Raw genomic sequence first — 21715 nt, 5'->3', positions numbered from 1 at the left:
GCCTGGGTGGGTGACTGAGTGACTGCCTGGGTGGGTGACTGAGTGACTGCCTGGGTGGGTGACTGAGTGACTGCCTGGGTGGGTGACTGAGTGAGTGACTGACTGTGCTTGGGTGACTGCCTTGGGTAAGTGGCTGGGTGGGTGGGTTTGTGAATGACTGCCTGGGTTGAGTGACTGCCTTGAGTGACTGACTGCCTGGGTGGGTGCTTGAATGACTGACTGGGTGGGTGGATGAGTGAGTGACTGACTGCCTGGGTGGGTGGCTAAGTGACTGACTGCCTGGGTGGGTGACTGCCTGGGTGGGTGACTGCCTGGGTGGTGTGTGTGTGTGTGTGTGAGTGACTGCCTGGGTGGGTGGGTGACTGAGTGACTGCCTTGACTGAGTGACTGCCTGGGTGGGTGACTGAGTGACTGCCTGGGTGGGTGAGTGAGTGACTGCCTGGGTGGGTGAGTGAGGGACTGACTGACTGCGCTTGGGTGACTGCCTGGGTGGGTGGTTGGGTAAGTGGCTGGGTGGGTGGGTTTGTGAATGACTGCCTGGGTTGAGTGACTGACTGCCTGGGTTGAGTGACTGACTGCCTGGGTGGGTGAGTGACTGCCTGGGTGGGTGAGTGAGTGACTGCCTGGGTGGGTGAGTGACTGCCTGAGTGGGTGACTTACCTTGACCGGGTTGTTTTTGACTGGCTTCCCCCCCTGCCCCCGATCCCCACGGCTGCTGCCTGGGGCGGGAGGGAGGTGGGCTGGGGGGGGGTGCGTTTGGTAGGCTGGGGGGGGGCATGGGAGGCAAGCTGAGGGGGGGCGAGACACACAGACACCCCCCCCCCCCCATCCCACAGTAAGCATTGAGAGCAGGGAGGGCTCCGACCAACTACGTCCCCTTTGTCTAGCTCTGCCCTCAGACCACCATTTAGCTCCATCCCCAATTCCCACGCAGCCGATGCCTCCTGCTCTCCTATCTCTCCCTCCCCCCCCCCCACACACACACACACATACACACTGTCTCTCTCTCTTACAGACACACTGTCTTTCTGAGTCTCATACATAGACACACACACAAACATTTTCTCATTCAGACAAACACACACATACTCTCATACAGACACAAACACTCCCTCACATACAGACATACACCGACACCCTCTCATACAGACACACCACTCCCTCTCATACAGGCACACACACACACTCTCATACAGGCACACACACTCCTTCTCATACAGGCACACACACTCCTTCTCATAAAGGCACACACACTCCCTCTCATACAGGCACACACACTCCCTTATACAGGCACACACACACACACACTCTCATGCAGACACACACAATCCCTCTCGTACAGGCACACACACTCTTTCATACTGACACACACACACACTCTCATACTGACACCCACGCACGCTCTCATTCTGACACACACTCTCTATACAGACAAACACTCTCTCTCTCTCTCTCTCTCTCTCTCTCTCTCTCTCTCTTTCTCTCTCTCACAGACACATTGTCTTTCTCCCTCTCATAGAGACACACACTCTCATACAGACACACAGACACTCCTCCCCCTCCCCCCCCCCCCATCCCACAGTAAGCATTGAGAGCAGGGAGGGCTCCGACTAGCTCCGTCCCCTTTGTCTAGCTCTGCCCTCAGACCACCATTTAGCTCCATCCCCAATTCCCACGCGGCCGATGCCTCCTGCTCTCCTATCTCTCCCCCCACTCCCCTCACTCCCCTCACTGAGCCGTATGACGGAGACTTTACCTGTCACCGCCACACAATGATGACTTGAACTATCAGGTCTGTCATCATTGCGCACAGCACAGGCGCCAGGGGAACATTATAGGCTGACGGAATTTTCCCATTCCTGCAATATACGGTCTCTAAAAGCAGAAATGGAGGGAGTATATTTCCAAAAAATCCATTTCTATTGACCATGTGTAATTAAAACTGGTAATGGTATTCTGGTTTTTGAAATAAAAGAAGTAGGGGTACTGTACTCTGGACATTCTAGCACCATTGAACTTCGACCACTGGACGCTGTCACCCACAGTACGGAAATAGAAGGGAGGTTATGGGGCTCTTCCATTCATCAGCAGTGATTAAAAAAAAAAAAAAAACCTTCAATATTTCCTTCCATGATAAATGAGCAGTCCCACATAGTTTTGTCTGCGTGTTTGGTCTCCATAAACCCACTAGCATAGACACAGTGCCAGACTCACTCAGCTCTTTTAACCTATTTAACCGTTAGAGTGCCAGTGGTTCGGCGACACCAGAGGGCCACCGGACCTCTTTCACTTTTGGGTTATGCGATCGCTCCAGAAGCATTGACACAACGCAACCAGTCCCCGGATGCTGGAAAGCTGGATGTTCAAAGCCCGATCAACTCTCCACCACTCCCCACCCTCCCCCCATGAAAATGAACAAGTGTCCATGACATACTTGGTCAATCATAAGGGCCTGTGGCGTACTTGGGCCCGTGCCGTATCACGTAACCGTAGCAGCTATATCATTAGGCACTGTAAAGGTTAAGCTGACGCTAACCTTAGTTAACACCAGTTAATCAGGGCACGGTATTCCCTTAAGCAAATAATGTGGTGTCAACAAGGATTTACTCCAGTAAAAAGCATAGCGTTATTTGTAAGGTCAGGTATTCTAAATTACATGCAACAGAGCTCATTACAGTTTAAATGATATGAATCCCATATTCATAAACTCTGTTAAGGTTCAAATAAAGTAGCTTTATTTCCTGATGTTAAGTTATTGCTAACTCTGGTGTTACTGACCTATCCAGACATTGAAATAGGGCTTTTGCAAAGGAGAAGAGGTACCAAGACTTAAAAAAAAAACTTCACGTTACAGTATGTAAAGATTACACAGCGTAATCCTGAAATAACGTAATGATAACCCTATGTTAATGAGCTGTATTATGGCTGCTGTTTTTGCATTACCCTTATTGAATAAAGTGTTAACTTAGTGTTAACTCAGGAAATAATAGGCAAACCTGTTTTTCGGTAATTTCCCATTATTTGTCCTGATTTAACGGAGCTTAGTGAATTTAGCCCGAAGCGTAAAAACACCAGTTTGGTGTACAAATCAGACATAATTAAATGAAGGGATCTAAATTATGGTAGCACAGCAGACATACAAAATGAACTGCCTCTGCATACAATACCCATAATTCTACCCCCGCCTGCTTTCTCGTTATATCACAGATGGAATCGTATACTAATGGATCCCATACTAGTAACATATAACAAGAAAACAGAAGGGGACTGGGTTATGGTTCTTACTTTTGTATACCATCACTGAGCTCAGTAGATACTGTATATAGAATAGCCAATAGAAAAGTAGGGCATGCACTCACAAGTTAAAATGATGAAGATTTATTACTCGGTGAACACTTGCGGTGAGGTACTGACTGGCTGGCCATGCTATAAACATTTATAAAGTGACTTTTTAAGCACATACCTTGCATCTTATGTACTACATTGGTTGATACCGAAGGTTTAACCTGTGAATTTGCTGAGTCAGAAGTTCCATTTGCCTCCATGTGTTCGATATCTAGAATGGTGCTTGTGCTAAGGATAACTTCACATTCACTAAATGGGCTAATTTGTCACGGTTCCAAAGAAATGTTTGTTTTCACCTGCAAAGACTTCCAGGAATGTGCACTCAAATATTGAAAGGTAAAAAATTCTTTAACAAAAACAAAAAATGTTTGGAACCCTTCAAAATAAAAAAAATGCTTATGCAGATGGTAACATTCACAATATTTTTTAGATAAATTGGTTTTAAGAGCTCTTGCAGTATATTATTTTGATTGGATTACAGTCACATAGCTGGCTTTTATGATATTCAAATAGAAATTTTGAGGCACTTTTTGTCTGACTTTAAACCAGTTGTCCAGATTGCTACAATTGTGTTTACACAAGTATTTCTAATCACAAGTTAATATACATATATATATATTTTATATCTGAATAGAATGTTCTTTCAGCATTCAGTAAACGTTGTCCTGTAAAGGTGTAGTGCCACTTATCCAAAGTACATACATTTTTGGTCCTGTACTGTATATAAATGAAAGAGAAAAAAACTGTATTGAAGAAGAGTTGATGTAAAAACTTAATTTGAAGGGACTTTTAAAACGGCAATCATTATGATGTTTTAAAAGCTGCTTTATTACTAAAACGTTGAGACCATAGCTGCCGAAGCACAACCATCTCTAGCAGGAGTGGCCAACTCCAGTCCTCAAGGGCCACCAAGAGGTCATGTTTTAAGGATATCCCTGCTTCAGCACAGGTGGCTGAGTCATTGAACTTATACATTCTATTTGGTGAGGTTTCCCTTCTAATGCACGAAGAGAACGGAGATTACTGTAGATGATGTTGTAATGTTGGTTGGTACTGTATGATTCTGGGAATTAGGTACAGTATTGAGGTTAAGTGCTTCTTATTGTGTATTTCATTAATACAGGCATTTTTTTTTCTTTTCTGTAATCTATTCCAGATCTCACTACAAGTAATGTCCTGTTCCACTATTTACTTTCTCAGAATTCAATCAATCATTGTGTTTCTTCTCCTCCCCGGTAACCTGACAATGTTTTTTTTATTTTTATATATATATAATAACTTGATTTTAAGGATCTCTAATTAAAAGATTTTACAAAATGATAAGCAAGAAACGATCACCACACCATAGGCAAAGTACCGCTTAGCAACTAAAGCCAGAAGATAAGAATACAAATTCTCTCTCATTGTAGTCGTTTCATTATATAACATGTATCCTGCTCTTGGTTTCCAGTCATTGACTGAGCCACCTGTGCTGAAGCAGGGATATCTTTAAAACCTGACCTATTGGTGGCTTTTCAGGACTGGAGTTTTCCACTCCTGATCTATAGTATACTAGCTGATATACCCGGCATTGCCCGGGATTTAATTTTCCCTCTCCCCCTCTGTCTCCGCTCCCACCACTCTCTCCGCTCCCACCTCTCTCTCCGCTCCCCCCCTCTCTCTCTCCGTTCCCCCCTCTCTCTCTTCGGTCCCCCCTCTCTCCCCACTCCCCTCTCTCTCTCCCCCCCTTCCCTTCTCTACCCCCCTTTCTATTTCTCCCCGTTCACATAAATCCTGTCCTGCCCCCTTCACATGAATGCGCCCCCCTCTTCCCTCCCAGTTGACAGCTCCGGTCCCCCCTGAGTCCCATGGAGCACCCCTCACTCTCTCCCCCGGCAGGCGGGAGGGTTGCTCCGCGGCTCACTGTTGTGGCGGGCGGGAGGGTTGCTCGGCGGGGGCGGCTCACTTTGGGTTGTCCGGCGGTGGCAGGTCAGTGGGGGGGGAGGGCGGGCAGGCGCCTCGGCAGCGGCGGTCACTGCGGGTGCATCCAGGGGGGTTGCTTTCCGGCGGTGGTTTGCTGCGGGGGCGGTGGGGGGGTTGCTCGGCGGCGGCGCACTGCGGGGGTAGAGAGGAGAGTTGGTTAGCAGTGGCGGCTCATTGCGGGGGAAAGCAGGGGGGGTTTCTCAGGGGCGGCTCACTGCGGGGGCGGGTTGGTCGGCGGTGGGTCACGGGGGGCTGGTTGCTTGGTGGGACGGGTGGGTTGCTCGTCGGCGGCTGTCGCCTGCGGTGTCGGGCAGGAGGGTTGCGCAGCGGCTCGCTCTGGTTCCCCCCCCGTTCACAGGTCCGGTCCTTCCCAGTTCCCAGCTCCGAACGTGGCCCTGCCTGTGATGTCACCCCGCCTCGCAGTCACAGAGCGCGAGAGCCAATGAGAGGCAAGGCCCGCCCCGCCAATGAGAGCCAATGCCCGTCCCGTCAGCCAATGGGAGCGCGCACAAACAAACCCACAAACAAGCAGATTTTGACTTTTATATATACAGGCATACCCCGCTTTAAGTACACTCACTTTAAGTACACTCGCGAGTAAGTACATATCGCCCAATAGGCAAACGGCAGCTCACGCATGCGCCTGTCATCACGTCCTGAACAGCAATACCGGCTCCCTACCTGTACCGAAGCTGTGCGCAAGCGGGGAGAATATAGAGCCTGTTACACATGCGTTATTTACATCAGTTATGCACGTATATGACGATTGCGGTACAGTACATGCATCGATAAGTGGAAAAAAGGTAGTGCTTCACTTTAAGTACATTTTCACTTTACATACATGCTCCGGTCCCATTGCGTACGTTAATGCGGGGTATGCCTGTATAGGTTACATAACATATGCTCTTCTGCTTATTTAGGCTTTCGGTCTTAAACGTGCAAACCAAGAGCAGGATACATGTTATATAATGAAACGACTAAAATGAGAGAGAATTTGTATTCTTTTCTTCTGGCTTTAGTTGCTAAGTGGTAATTTGCCTATGGTGTGGTGATCGTTTCTTGCTTATCATTTTGTAAAATCTTTTAGTTAGAAATCCTTAAAATCAAGTTATATATATATATATATATATATATATATATATATATATATATATATATATATATATATATATATATATATATATATATATATATATATATATATATATATATATATATATATATATATATATAAAAAAACATTGTCAGGTTACCGGGGAAGAAACACAATGATTGATTGAATTCCGAGAAAGTAAATAGTGGAACAGGACATTACATGTAGTGAGATGTGGAATAGATTACAGAAAAGAAAAAAAAATGCCTGTATTAATGAAATACACAATAAGAAGCACTTAACCTCAATACCTAATTCCCAGAATCATACAGTACCAACCAACATTACAACATCATCTACAGTAATCTCCGTTCTCTCCGCGCATTAGAAGGGAACCTCACCAAATAGTATTTATGAGTTCTGATTTTTAATACTATGGGGGTTATTAATGAAACTGCGAGGATCCTGATTAACGTACTATTGCACAGCTACTCCCTTTGACGTCAATATGTTTCCATGCAATAGCGCTCTGATCGGCATTCACTGTCGAAGGAAGAACGCGCCTCCCCCCACCGCCCCTCTTCGTGTGTTATTTGAATTTTTTCCATAGCAGTGATTTCTGAGTTCCTGGACGGGCGAGCCTGACATCGTGGAAGGGGAAGGGTAGATATTATGTAGGATCTGGCAATCATATTCTTATCTGATGTACACTGATTAATACTTTTTTTTGGTCATTAGGTTTTGCATTACCATACAATCAAGGATGAAATTAAAACTATAAAGGGCAACTTGGACATATCTTGTATACATTCAACAACTATTGTCCATAAGGATTTAGGGCCGTCTTTACTAAGCGGTACTAATCTATAAAACGGCTCGTAGCCCAATCACTTAAATGAGTGGTGAGGTTTCTAATGACTTAGGACCATTTAGTAAATACTGTATGACCCATAATCTTTGGGCAGAGCCACTATTTAATATTAGAGGACCAAAAGCCTCCTGTTGGATAGAATTGACAATAGAGAGCCCATCCAGTGTAATATACAGGTTTTTCTTTATTTCTTTTTCTACGCTTTATGACTCATTTTTTTTCTTGGGTTGTGCTTTACTCGGAGAGTGATATCCTGCCATTACTTGATTGTGAGATGAAAGGTTCCCAGGTTACCAGATCAAGAAAAAGAGTGTTTAAGGGTGTTGAGCCCCCTTCCAGGACAGCTGCAGACGCTCTCTATGCCAATCAGGTTGTGTGTATTTATTTCTGCACATCTAATCACTTGTGTGGTGCTGATATTGGATTCTAGTTGGTTTGCATAATTATTTTAGTGAATTTATTCTAGTAGCGCACTTTATTGTTTTCCTTCTTTGTTCCCAGGTTACCACACTGCATGTAAGGGAGGCATTGTCTCCTTGCTTGTTGTTACTATTATTAATACCAAATGACTGAACGTATGGAGAGGGTATATGTACAGGCAGTTGAGCTTGGTGGTCACGTTTGGCATTTTATGATTTTATTTTTTCATTGGATTTAAGCCGGGGGGAGGGCTCTGAAGGTGAACACCATTAATTTCAGCTACGGGGACTCCCTGCTTCCAGAGATAGTTACCTCAGTAGGGGGTGCTGGTAGCCGCTCAGCTTGGCTAGCAGGGTTGACGTAATGGCAGAGTTTCACAGCTCCTGCGCCCTATGGGTCACTAGGAAGCTGTGATGTCATCCGGTGCGCCTTCTTATTGGCCCATGTGACGCTAGAGCTTTAAAATGTAAACACCCCCTACGGCGGTAAGTATCTCCGGAAGCAAGGGGTTCCCAAAGCTGAAATTAATGGGGTTCAGCTCCAGAGGCCCCCTGCTTCAAACCTGTGTAAAAAAAAACTATTAAAACAGCATGAATTGCTCCTTTAATACATAATTTTTTTAATCTTAATTTATGTACTAATAAATGATGTATAATTTTTTGGTAACTGATTGCCTATTTCATGCTTCTAATACCTCTTCTTGTAGGTTGAAGCTTTGTTCATGTGCACTCCTGCAGTTATGTGGTTACACGCAGCTTTGACCTACTAGTGATATATTGGTGATCTGTGTGATTGTTTGGAAGTATTGTTCCATACAGACGATGCCACAACTCTATCTTATCTCAATCACCGGGGCGGCATGGGGAGTTAGGCCTTGGCCCCAGTGTCTACTGCTGTGCTCGCTACGGCGTGCGCTGCAGGAACAAGATCCACCCCACAATGGGGCCGGACCCAGTAGCTGCCCACATGTAGCGGTCGAGATGCGCGACCAGATATTCTGCCGACAAGAATTTTGTGTTTTCTTGTGGCGCCGGAGCGCTGGCCACGGAGCGCTGGCCACGTCACGGCGGCGATTCAGCCAATGAGGGCAAACCAGCCGCGTGATGTCATGGCCACGCCCCCCCTCCCCTGCCGTCGGATCTCCTGCTCCTCACTGATAGCTCAACCAGAGACCGCAGATCGCGGCTATCACATGGGTACGCGCCGCCAGCCCGTCAGGCGCACGTGCAGTAGTGTACACGGCTGTAGCCTTAGGAGGTTTACAAAACTACAGAGGTGAACAGAAAAGAATGCACCAGCATTGACAGTAGCGCATGTCACAGGAAAACAGAATATCCAATCAGATTTTCTGACTTAAAACATCGTAGGCCCTGTGGAATTATATCTAGATCAAAGCAATTTCGACCTACAGTACTTTTGGAAAGATTGAGTTAGCCATTAGTAGACATGATAGTGGCCAAACACAACTCCAAGTGCCTGGTGTCCTGTTCCAGTTATCGAGACCCAAAAGTATCCTGAGTCGACACATCTATAGAGTGAAAGTTTCTTTTAGTGTAATGTATATGTTCCTTCTGATCCAGAGCTCTATGATAAATCAGACTTCACCAGCTAGATGCCATTCTAATAGCTTCAACTTGCGTCAGAACTGTATATGGTTCACTGACCTCCTAAAAATGTCAGTAGAAATATTTCCAGATCTGTTAACACAAGGAGCAATTTAGCATCCAAACGTTAGAATACTGAAATAAATGGCATTAAAACTAAAAAGGTTGAGCCTAAAGAAAGGGATTTCTTCTCAGGTGACCAAGACATTGTCAAAGACCTGTTACATTGGAAATATAGAATATGTAGAGTTTTTTGGCATATCGCCAGACAAATGAATAATTCCAGATTCATCAATTCCCAACATTATGGATTTTCTGTAAATCATTTTTAATCAGGAGTGATTCAGAGCTCAAGGTACAAGTAGCAGCTCTTGATGTGTTATTTCCAGAAATACATTGCTTTGAATAGCTACATTCAATCCTTGATCAAGCCCACGGGCAAAATAAGACGGTGGATTAGAGATTCTGCTGTGGGATTTGAATTTGGTACTAGAAGCAATGGAGAAAGTACCTTCTGACCCCTTATTTTCAGTAAAAAGTGATTAACTACAAGACAGTATTGAACAGCCGTCATGCCTGCTAGAAGAGTGAGTTAAGCTCATTATCCCATGATGTACCGTACTGCATTGCACATCCAAATAAGGCTGTCTTGCAAACCAGACCATCGTTCCAATCTAAAATTGTATCTTCATTTAATCTTAACCAAGAAGTAGTGGTACCATTGTTTTGCCCAAACCCAGAGACCAACCTAAAAGAGAGATTACATACCTTGGACCTGGGCAAGTCTTAAGAGCTTTGACTATCTAAAATACGAGTTCAGAAGATCAGGAAGCATATTTATTTTGTAGGCCAATGCAGAGATGTTGCAGCTCATAAAGCAGCAAACTCTAGATGGATAAGAACAGCAACCTAAGATGCCTAGAAAGCAGCTGGTACCTCCTCAAATAGGTAAGGCTCTTTCAACCAGAACAATTGCCACGTCATTGCCTGAGAAACGGGAGGCAACAGCGGAACAGATACGAATGTAAAGCCGCAACCTTCCTTACACATCAATACAAAACATTACAAATTAAATTTGACTCTATCAGGAGAGGCAGTATTTGGGAGGAAGGTCCTTTAGGCAACCATTTATTTCTGCATTTCCCTCCCTCATGTTTGGGACTGCTCTGGGAGCATATCCAGTGTCATGCACTGACATGGTGGGACAGAAAAGGATGCGGCGCTTTTTAGTCCCTGATAATGTATTTTTTGTCCCTCCATGGCAGCTTGTGCTTGGGTCCCATCTTTTACTGCTTATGTTTGTGGCAGCACATTTTTTTTTTTTTTTTTAAATCTCTCTTTTGGGTGTTGGGTAAATCCATCTTTTTGCTCTAAAATGGCTCAGTGAAGCGGAAAGGAGGGGTGTATGCGATTTCCAAAAGATCTGATCTGTGTCCTACCTTCAGCTAGGAGGAGCTTGTTTCCAGTGGCATGCACTGGAGGAGCCAGGAGAAGTGAAATTACCTGTGAAGCAACCTTGTTTTACTCAGTATAAATATTACGTAAATCCATTATCAGTCAAACACATTTTCTGTTTTCAAAGACAGAACAAAAGGGCTACCCTGTGTACATTTGCTGTATTATAAGTCACATTACCCAGAAATCTAACTTTCTGAATTTTGTCTATCTTAGATAAAACCAGACTGGTCCCTTGAGAATTCAGTCAGGGGTAATATGCTCAAAACTGGAGGCCAGGATCATAGCAAGTCTTTTCGTATATATGTACGTTCTACAGTGTCGTTGGGCTGCAAGCAAAGCAATAATGTATAGGTTTTGTACTCTCCATAAATAAAAGAGCCATATTTTCATCACGTACAAAATATGGTAATGGTACTTCACCTTTAAATAAGCATTGCGTTCTAACAAATGCTGTTATTAAATTATAGAGGAGATCTGACCTGCCAAAATAGTACAGCCTCTTCCATTCCGTATTCCATCGTAAAATGGCATATGTACAAAGTGGTCAGATGGCACACACACCATTGCCAGGACTGCCATGATATAATGTGGGACAGAAAGTAAGCTTGTAGCATGGTTGCCGTCTATTTTTGTTATGTTGTGGAGAAACCTATAGATGATTCCGATTTCCTTTTTTTTTCAACTAGATCTATTATCTACTACTAGTTTCTCAATTTGCGTTGGAACATGCATTTGTTTAAATCTGCATTACTCTCGTGATATTTAAATGATTTTGAGCCCTTGAGTCCATAGTCTGTTTGTTTGATACGTTTCCTATTGTTTGTTTGATACTCTTCTTATTTTCTGATAATCACTTCATTGGAAAATGTTCTCAGTTCTGTGTATGTTTACGTGCCTCTGGCCCTGTTTTATTTGGCATCTTTTAGTTTCTCAAGGTTGCACTTCCGCAATTCCTGGGTGAAATGTCTGCAAGACGTAAACAATCAATGGAGGAGTTGTATTAAAGTCTCCTTGATGAAAAACATGGTCAAACAAGCTGCATCATGTTTATCAAAGGCAACATTCCTATTGCTCTTAATATTTCTTCTTTGATAAATGTGGTGATTATTGGCTCTAGTTGTAGTTGTACATCTAGTGTTGTTTATAGGCCATGGAGTAAAATATAGAACTTAATGTTGCAGTGTACAGTACTATCAAAATTAAAAGTGCAGCATCGGATATTTTAAACAATCACCATATTAAGGTAGAAAAAAGTATTTTATACATACAAATAATTTATTGATGACTATTTCTGGTGCTTTCAGGTTTTAATGTCTATTTCAATGATATTTGACCGTAACATTATTTGTGATTACCCACACATCCACAATGTGTGTTTTCTGATTTAATCTCATGCACTTCTTGTGTTCCTATTTAACAGAACATCCATTTTATTTGAAGAGGGATCAATAACAGGCTTAGAGTATTTTGTAAACCTCTTTTAGTTTGCTTGCCATCACTTCTTAGTCTTGCATAGGTATCTGAAGTGAATACAAATGTCATTCATATTATGACCATCAACAAATGTTACCATCGAACCGTATCATTTTAAAAAGTATCAGCAACTTGTGGTTTTGAGATTAGTGAAAACAGTACCAAAAAGCTTACATCTATTGCTCAGCATACTAAGGGAATTTAAGGCTAATAGCTGTTAATCAATCCTACTACCAACTCGCTTCCTCAAAGAATGATACGTGTGTGTCTGAGCTCCTTTATCCCAATGAGCACTGAACATTCTGGTCTCCCTCTAGGCATTGTAGATTAAAGCTGCATTACAGTTACAGTCTATGTAACACCAATCATGTAGTTTTCATGATTTAATATGAGCTTTACAAGTTTATTTCTTCCAAATTTGGGCCACAGCCTTCGAAAACAGCACAACGTTCCATGGTATATACACAATGGTACGCACTGTAGGTAGGCCATACCTGCCAACTAACTCCAAATCACTAATGATAAATCCAAGTGATAATTATCCAGTCTTTTTTTTTTTATACTCACTTGCTAGTCTGTTAGCAACTTTATATAATAGAGCAAGATCTCAAGACATTCACAACAATGGATATTTTGGAGAGGCCCACTGATACTGTAGTGTTTCTCTGAAACACAACAATAAGTAATTATGAACTTGTACATACTGTACACATAACAGACTCTGCATTGTGATTTACGCAACAGGAATGAAACATTAGATTGTTGGGTGTAAAATAAATCTGTGCAGCTATTTGTTTGAAAGCACTATTTAGTACAGTAAGTAGACATATTCCATGCCATTTAATCAATCACTCCTATGCCTAAAATAAACTGATGGCATTGGCATGTTCAGTACGTTTTTAATGTAGATGTCTGACACAATGTTAAATAAAATCAGAGAGGAATAAGTATTTTTCAGTTATTTACTTTCAACTTTGAATGTCCCAAAGCAACCAAATGCTTTGGAGTGTTTTTCTGATATTTATATAATCTCTTCTGCAGACGACACTTTCTGGTGCTGAAAGACACCTTACAACCCAATCAAGCCAATGGACTGGACGCTGTCTTCTATCACTGTATGGTGTTTTATGGCAGAAGACTGTTTATTAAATATGGGCATGAATGTTTGTAATGAAGCCAACTCTTTTCTTTCCGTTTTGTGCGGTGCTTTTTTTAAACTACAGTTTCTAGAATTAGTAATAGACCATATCGAAATCAGAAAATCTACACAATCTACACAACATCAATGTCAATTCCTATTAATACTGCTGCTCTGTTGATGGCTATATTATTTATTGATTTGCCACATCTAATATTTGAATGGCATGAATGATGATCACACTGCCAATTTCTGATTAGCTTTTAATGAAGTACATTTTCTCCTTCTTGAAAGTTTCGCAATTCACCTTTGCAGTTGAATATTGTATGTATTACAAAGAAATGTTTCTATTGGCGAGACCAATCGAAAACGGAGAAATACCATGCTTCTAAGGCTGCTACTTATGCTCTCCTCCTCACCAAAAATTGTGCATGTCACTTTATGTTCTACTTAGCTTTAAACTTGTTCCCTCTTGTAGAAGTCTGAATGTAATGGTGTATGATTTGGTTGTGGTGGAGGAGGACAGAATATGCAATTTTATATTGGTGTCTGGGAGTCATAATTTAATTGTAAGATGTGCCTGCTGAATGTGTCTCCTTTGAATCTTACACTTAAACATCTTCTCTTCTCAACCAGGGCTGCTCAACCAGCTTTCCCTTTTCTGATGAAAATTGATGGTTGCTTGATAAAATGTATTTGGAAAAAAAATCAAATTTTTATAGCATCAGTTTATGTTTAGGACACTACAGAACATTAACAAGCTGCAGAAGAAAGCAAAACGTTTATGAAATACATAAAGTGTTTGATTCCAAAAGTAAATGCTGAAAGGACAAGAACATATAGGTTGGTCGGATTGCATGCCTCCCGTTGTACGTCTTCCGTTTTTGCGTCCTGTAAAGCCAAGGTTTATTTCCATCAACCCTGACAGTACTTAGGAAGAAGAGCTTAATATTCAAATGTTGATGTATTATGTTCTATGTTATAGATTTAAATACATTTCTAGTCAACATATGCTTATTTGATAAAAAAAAAATGTATGAGGCTTTAAATGTAAATTTCACCTTTAATGAAGAGCCTTCTGTTGTGACAATATTTTACAGGCCAATATTTAATGTTTGTGTTCAAAATACAAATCCAGCATTTTTTTTGAAGGTCATCATACAAACTAAAGGGCAACATAAGATTGAGTAGTTGATGTTGGACAGGAGATTTTAAGACCTCAATTATATTTTCCCTCTTAAGTAACACCAGCCTTTATTTTATTTGCAGTATTTCTTGTTATTGTTTTGGTTTGTATTGATATGGATTCTGTTGGTATTCATAGCCACTGAGACAGGTTTTAAGTATTTCACATGTATATTTCCACCCAATTCCAAATACTGATGTGTCCTTAAAATGTAATAGGTGAGATAAGTGTATGCTCAGGAAATACCCAGCCTTGTTGGCATAAAGAATAACATTCCCACTGCTTGGCTTCCAAGCATAGAACACTGTTCTTGTTTCTAGTAGCTTAATCTTTAAAGTAAATCACATGCTAGCAATACATTATTTCACCTAACTGACTGATACATTTATTTGGAATGTGACAGTATTTACTGACTGGAAGCTCAGGATTTTAATGTGGTAAATCCAAGATTGTTGTAGCCTCTTGGTGAAAAGTATCCTTATACTGTTACAAAATAGCTATGCATTTGAATTCTCTCACTGCTATGTTGCCTTGTAGTTCTTCATACATACATTTTATGGTAGCCGTATAAATTAGAATCCTTTTTTTTTTTTTTTTTTTTTTTAAAGTCTAACGGAATTTTTTTTTTCTTTTTAACAGGTTGGTACTGGGGAAACATGACTGTCGGTGAGGCAAAGGAGAGATTACAGGATACTCCAGAAGGGACTTTTCTTGTTCGAGACAGCTCACACACAGACTACCTTCTGACTATCTCTGTGAAAACCTCAGCGGGACCAACCAACCTGCGCATTGAGTATCGAGAAGGGAAATTCAGATTGGACTCTGTAGTCTGTGTGAGATCCAAGCTCAAGCAGTTCGACAGTGTTGTCCATCTTATTGAGTATTATGTCCTTCTGTCAAAGAATAAGAAGATGGAACCTGAAACTCTTCCAAACAGAACAGTCCACCTCTGGCTAGTAAAGCCACTTTACACGTCTACTCCATCCTTACAGCATCTCTGTAGAATGACTGTCAACAAATGTACAGATAAGATCCATGAACTGCCATTACCTATGAGACTGAAGGATTATATCACAGAATACCGTTACCATGTTTAGATACATACACTTTTGTTTGTTTTTTTATCATGCCTTTAGCATGGAAAAGTATAGCTGTGCAAGTAGCTAGCAAAATCCAGGCAAATAATCCTTGACCAGTCATGTGTGCCATTCTGAATGTGAGATCTCTACAAAAGTGTCATTTAATTTCAAGAAGATTGTCAAGGGGCGTTGTGTAGCTGGTTACAAGATCTTTGAATTAAGAGCATTACAGAATTCATGCTATCCCTTTTCAGCTAAATCAGATTTGTATATTTGTATTTTCACTTATCTAAATGAAATTACAGGAATCAGTATGTCTTGATTTTGGAGTATGATAAATCATTGATCAGATGCTTTGTTTATGACAGAGCCAAAAGGTCTGAATTTTATTAAAAGTTTTTGCTCCAGATCTGTTTTTAAATTGCCTAGATCTCTATATATTTTACCTGAAACTTGGTTGCCAGAAAATTGAGAATCAACAAGGCCAAACTCACTTGGATTTCAAAAAAGCGTTGGTGCCATCTTTAAGCCAGTAATTTTGCCACGTTTGTGAGTTGCTTCTAATCCTTAGACCATAGTCTCCTATCCAAATGCAATTGCAGTTACTGTATCTTATGGGATCAAATGATACTAATGGGGATCAAGCATACAGTTTATTTTAGTGTATTCCGCTGTGCAAAACGGGAATAATATTTTGATAAATTGCTCCCCGTGTGACTCTGCATATATTTCAAAGTTGTGGAAATACAATTATATACAGCAAGAGTAGGATGGCAATAAAGTGCCAAAACAGTACAGAACAGTGTTCTGAGCTTGGTCATACATTGCATGCAGATTCACGTTGTATCAGCAACCGTTACATTAGATATAGGTTATTTATTAAACTACGATAGTGCCTCTCAGGGTGCTATCGTATGAAAACTCCCATTAACTTGAATGGAAGTTTCTGTGTGATAGTGACCCAATCAACACTATTGCAATGTAATGGCTAACCTCTACAATGTGAAAGGCTCCATGCATAAGTATTATGGGCATGCAAATAAGTATGTTAAATGATTACTTAAGATTGAAGACTCCTTCAAAGGCACATCTTAAGATAAGGTAATGCAACCAACTAAAGACAGCAGATAATAACTTCAGGACTCCTTGGTATGACTTGGTACATGGGTTAGCATTCTAAAGCTGTCCAATTTGAAGCTGCTTAATATGCTCAATTGTATGCTCTTAACGCAGACCGTTTCAGTTTGTACTGCATCACACTGTCACTACGTGATATTCAGGTAGTTGGAAGATGCTACCACGGACTGTATTTAGCATACAGTATTAAGGAGCTCTGGAGCTTTCTAAGGCTGCGTCCATAGAAGGACAAGCAGCGCTGAGCCGTGCGGACGCTCCGCGCTGAGCCCCTGCATCCTCAATGAGGATGCCTTGAGAGGGGGCTCACGCGAGCGTCCGCAGGCGTGCTGAGGCTTTGGAATTTTCAGCCGACAGTCAAGCTGTTTTTCAGCGCGCTGTCAGCTGAAAACATCCAATCAGCCTGAAGCAGCGTCAACGTCACAGCGCCGTGATGTCGGCACCGTGACGTTGATGTCAGTGCGTCGCGGGCGATTGGCCCAGCGACGTCACTGCCCCGCCTCCAACCACCTCCCCCCCCCCGGCTCCCTTCGCGCACGCTGGATCGCCTGCAAGTCCATGGAATAGCGCTGACTTCAGCAGGCGAGCCTCAGCGTCAGCGCGCCTCCGCTCTGCTGAACCGTCTATGGCCCCGGCCTAATGCGTTCTGTATGCAGAGTATGGGACATATTTACAAAGCAGCAGTAGCTGTACAATGTGAAGTAAGCCTATTCACTTCACAGAATGTACCCCCACACTACTGCAGTTCAAGGAACTACCCTCTATGTTTTTAATTTTGGAGCAGATCAACTTTCTTAATTGCACATTTATCAATGTTCAGTAACTCGCATGGTTTACAGATTGTGGCACATATTTACTTAGTGGTGCTATTTCTCATTGTTCTTTTTATTGATTTTCTAACATTGCTGGTAAACATGACAGACTTCAACACATCTTTACAATTTTCCATGGTTAAATTATACTTAAAAGAAAAAAATATTTAAGTAAAAAGGTATAAATCAGAGGCTCAAACTTAATAGAAAAATACACCATTTTTAAATTAAATAATTAACTCACAGAATGTACAAAACATAACTTTAGTCAGACACATATTACAGATGTTAGGTTCGGATATACTCTTCTCCTGTCTTGATACCTATTTAACCTGGTTCTTTTCTCCCTCTGTTTACCTCATCTATGACCTTGTGCAATTTGCCGCAAGAGACTCCAGGATGTGTGTGCGAAAGTCTGATATATTTGGTCTTTTTCACTCTGTGGTAGGGAGTCAATAAAGGGTTCCCATTTTGTACAGAAATTCTCAGTTTTTTGTTCCTTATTGGTCTCCGTTTCCATTTTATCTAAGGTCATTAGCTGAGAGAGATGTTTTAACCGTTTCCAAGTTTGGAGGGTTATACTTCACCCATTGCACCATTATAGACTTTCTAGCTGCCAGGAGTATAATTTCAGCAATCCTTGGGATTCCTGAGTCCCCATTAACTTCTTTCCACCCCATGTTCCCAAATAAAACCGACAGAGGTTCCTTCACAGTTACCACTTTTGTCATGTCATGTATATATAGTAGAACCTGGTCCCAAAAATCAGATATACACGGGCATTCCCATAGGCAGAGTTTTAAACCCGCTTTAATAAGCAGACATTTCGGGCATTTATTTTTAGCCTTTTCTATCTGTTTATATTGAAAAGTAAACGCATAATATGCTCTATGTAGTAATTTAAATTGTAATTCTCTCCATGTCTCTGATATTATTATTTTCCTGGTTCTACCCAATCCTACCAGCAAAGAGTCAATCTCAGTTATTTCTGGGAAGTCCTTGTTCCACTTGGCTGCCACTTTTTGCAATTGCTTGCCATGGTCTTTATCTCGGATCCTATCATATAATTCAGAGATCGAATATGTAATATTATTTTCAGTCCTAAAGTAGCTATCAAACATGTTGTTTTCTAATATCTCTTTCTTATAGTTCTCTCGACTCTTACAGTACTCTTGCAGTATGATCTGCATGTAGGGGAAGTAGTGAGATTGTGGGAATTCCTTCTTAACTGTGAGCTCTTCAAATGACATAAAGCGTTCCCGTTCTGTATCTACCAGCTGGCCTATATTTTGTATTCTCTTAGTTTTCCACGTCTTAAACATATTTTGAGATTCAACCCGGTTCGTGTTAGCTTATATAGGCTAAAATTTGGATATTTTGTAGGACATCCCACACTTTTTTCTCAGTGTCTTCCACGTGGCTCATGTATCTTTTATCAGTGGATTCCCTCTAATTACTAAAGATATATTTCCCCAAGTCGTGTGTAGGATCTCTTTCAGCGTCATCGGGAGTTAAGCTAAGTTCAATGGGAGGCCTTGCCAGCTCTTTAATCACTTCGGTTAGGATCGATTTAAAATTGCTTGCGTACAATTTTTCTAGGTCGGGGTTTCTATATTAACCCCCAAGTATTTGATTGGCTGTCTTGTCTTTTTAAAAGTGAGGTCTTCCTCCCACCTAACATTATTGTTGCGAGACAGCACTAGAATCTCAGTTTCGGAGACATTAACTAGAGACAAACATCAGAAGGTCACCCGTAAAAAGAGCCAACTTCACTTCCTTATTTCCTATTTCAATGCCTATATAGTCTGCCATGTCCCTAAGGAACATAATCAATGGTTGAATTGCTATGTTAAATATGTTAAATAGCAATGGCGACAACAGACGCCCTTGCTTTGTTCCTTTGTATAAATTGAATTCCTGGGAGATTATTCCCGCTGCCATGATCCGTGCCTTTGGACCCTCATACATAGTTCTAATCATGTTAAGAAACATGCCCGATATACCCATTCTTTGAAGTATATCAAAGAAAAATTCCCATCTAATATTATCAAAGGATTTTTCTGCGTCTACCAAAATAATTACATTGTTCCTATTATCTTGAGGATTTGATTTGGTCCAATAAAGGGCTCCTAATACTTTTATTATGTTCTTCACTGAAGATCTACTCTTTACAAACCATGTCTGATCTTTATGGATCATACCTGGTAATATTGCGGCCAGCCTCTCTGCCAGAATTTTTGAGAGAATTTTGACATCCTGATTTAATAAGGATATGGGTCGATAAGAACCTGGCACAAAAGGGTCTTTACCTTCTTTATGTAAAATTCTGATGAATGCTGTTTTCCCAGTTTCCAAATATTTCCCTCTGTCTACTATCTTTTTGAAGGCGTTTTGCAGGGGTAGTCCTACTTCTAGACCCAAGATCTTATATAATTTGTCCGTAAAGCCATCAGGCCCTGGTGCCTTCCCATTTTTAAGTTTCTTTATGACAGCCTCTATTTCTTAACTGGTAATTGGAGCGTTAAATTCTTGTTGCTCTTCATTCGTTATTTTTGGGAACTTTAGTCCCTGTAAAAACTTGTCTTGAGTTTCCCTGGTAGTATACAGTTTTGATAAAAGTCCTTAAACACTGTACATATTTCTTCAGGAGCTGATGTTAGTTCACCTGAAGCTTTACGCATCCTAAGTATGTGTTTTGGCTGTGTAGCTCGTCTAACTAATTTCCTAATAGTTTACCTGCCTTGTTACCATACTTATAAATGTTAAGGTCTCTAAACTGGAGCTTGTTTTGTTCCTTTCTGTGTAGCCATATTTCGCATACATTCTTTGCTTCCATGTATTTTTCCCTGTTTTCTGGGGTGGGATTTTGTTTGAAGTGACAGAACGCCCTGTTCAGTTCCTTGCTAGATTTTATGTATTCTGCTTCTGTTTCTTTCTTACGTTTGTTCATGTATGCTAGAATCTTGCCTCTCATTACCGCTTTAGCGGTTTCCCTATACAATTTCCCCTAATTTTGGTGTATAGCTTTTGTTTCCTGGAAATAGTACTAGCTATTGAGGAGGAAAGCTTTAAACTCCTCATTATTATGAAGATAAGATGGAAATCTCCAGATTCTATTTTTGTGTTCCCTAAATCCTAAATGTATCTCTAATACTGGTGCATGGTCTGATATGATTATATCTTTAATCGCCACTTCGGACACCTTGTCCATCATATGGTCGCTTGTTAGAATATAGTCTATTCTTGAGAAAGAGTTATGCGGGTGAGAGAAAAGGGTATCTTCTCTCTCAGTGGGGTTAAATACTGTAGCCTCCAGCAGTCTAACAAACCCAATGTTTCTTGTAACAGCCCTATGCTTCTCTGTGCAGATCTTGATTTTCCTTTTCTCTGATTTAGATGAGATTTATCTAAAAATGGATCACTGACAGCGTTAAAATCACCGCCCACAATTAGGTTACCTCCTCTTTCTTTCAACAATTTATCAGTAACACTCTGTAAGAAAGGTTGGCTTTGCTCATTCGGGCCATAAATATTATATACTAGCTGAGAGACCCGGCGTTGCCCGTGAGTTAAATTTCCCGCTAGGAGGGGGGAGGGGAGACAGTGGACAGGAGGGGGGGGGACAGTGGACAGGGGGGGGGACAGTGGACAGGAGGGGGGGACAGGATGGGGGGCAGTGGACGGGAGGGGGGGAAAGTGGACAGGAGGGGGTGGGGGGACAGTGGACAGGAGAGGGGGGGCAGTGGACAGGAGGGGGGGCAGTGGACAGGAGGGGGGGGACAGTGGACGGAAGGGGGGGACAGTGGACAGGAGGGGGGGGCAGTGGACAGGAGGGGGGGGACAGTGGACAGGAGGGGGGGGGACAGTGGACGGGAGGGGGGGACAGGATGGGGGGGCAGTGGATGGGAGGGGGGGAAGTGGACAGGAGGGGGTGGGGGGACAGTGGACAGGAGAGGGGGGCAGTGGACAGGAGGGGGGGACAGTGGACGGAAGGGGGGTGGGCAGTGGACAGGAGGGGGGGCAGTGGACAGGAGGGGGGGGACAGTGGACAGGAGGGGGGGTTTGCTTAAAATTTCCAGGTCCCTCCTCTCCACTCCCCCTGTATGTTTCTCCGCTCCTCCCTCTCTCTCCGTTCCTCCC

The 21715-nt window shown here is 42.1% G+C and overlaps 1 protein-coding gene across 11 annotated transcripts in view; it reads left to right on the top strand.

Moving 5' to 3' along the window:
• SOCS2 (suppressor of cytokine signaling 2) overlaps positions 1-21715 on the top strand; it is a 302697-nt gene that overhangs the window by 101276 nt on the left and 179706 nt on the right. For 5 of the 11 annotated variants that reach the window (XM_075600416.1, XM_075600415.1, XM_075600413.1 and 2 more), the window contains one exon: positions 15190-18057. The exons of 2 other annotated variants lie outside the window; for them this stretch is intronic. In XM_075600416.1, coding sequence (XP_075456531.1) covers positions 15190-15647 — 458 coding nt within the window. In that variant the 3' untranslated portion in view covers positions 15648-18057. Of the gene's footprint in view, positions 1-13267; positions 13342-14103; positions 14208-15189; positions 18058-21715 lie in introns of those variants that run through there. 4 more of the 11 variants (XM_075600417.1, XM_075600420.1, XM_075600422.1 and 1 more) reach the window with 4 other exon arrangements.

The sequence above is a fragment of the Ascaphus truei genome, chromosome 5 (genome assembly GCF_040206685.1).
Source record: "Ascaphus truei isolate aAscTru1 chromosome 5, aAscTru1.hap1, whole genome shotgun sequence".
In the NCBI taxonomy this organism is placed as follows: Eukaryota; Metazoa; Chordata; class Amphibia; order Anura; family Ascaphidae; genus Ascaphus; species Ascaphus truei.
This window is presented reverse-complemented; position numbering and strand designations above follow the sequence as displayed.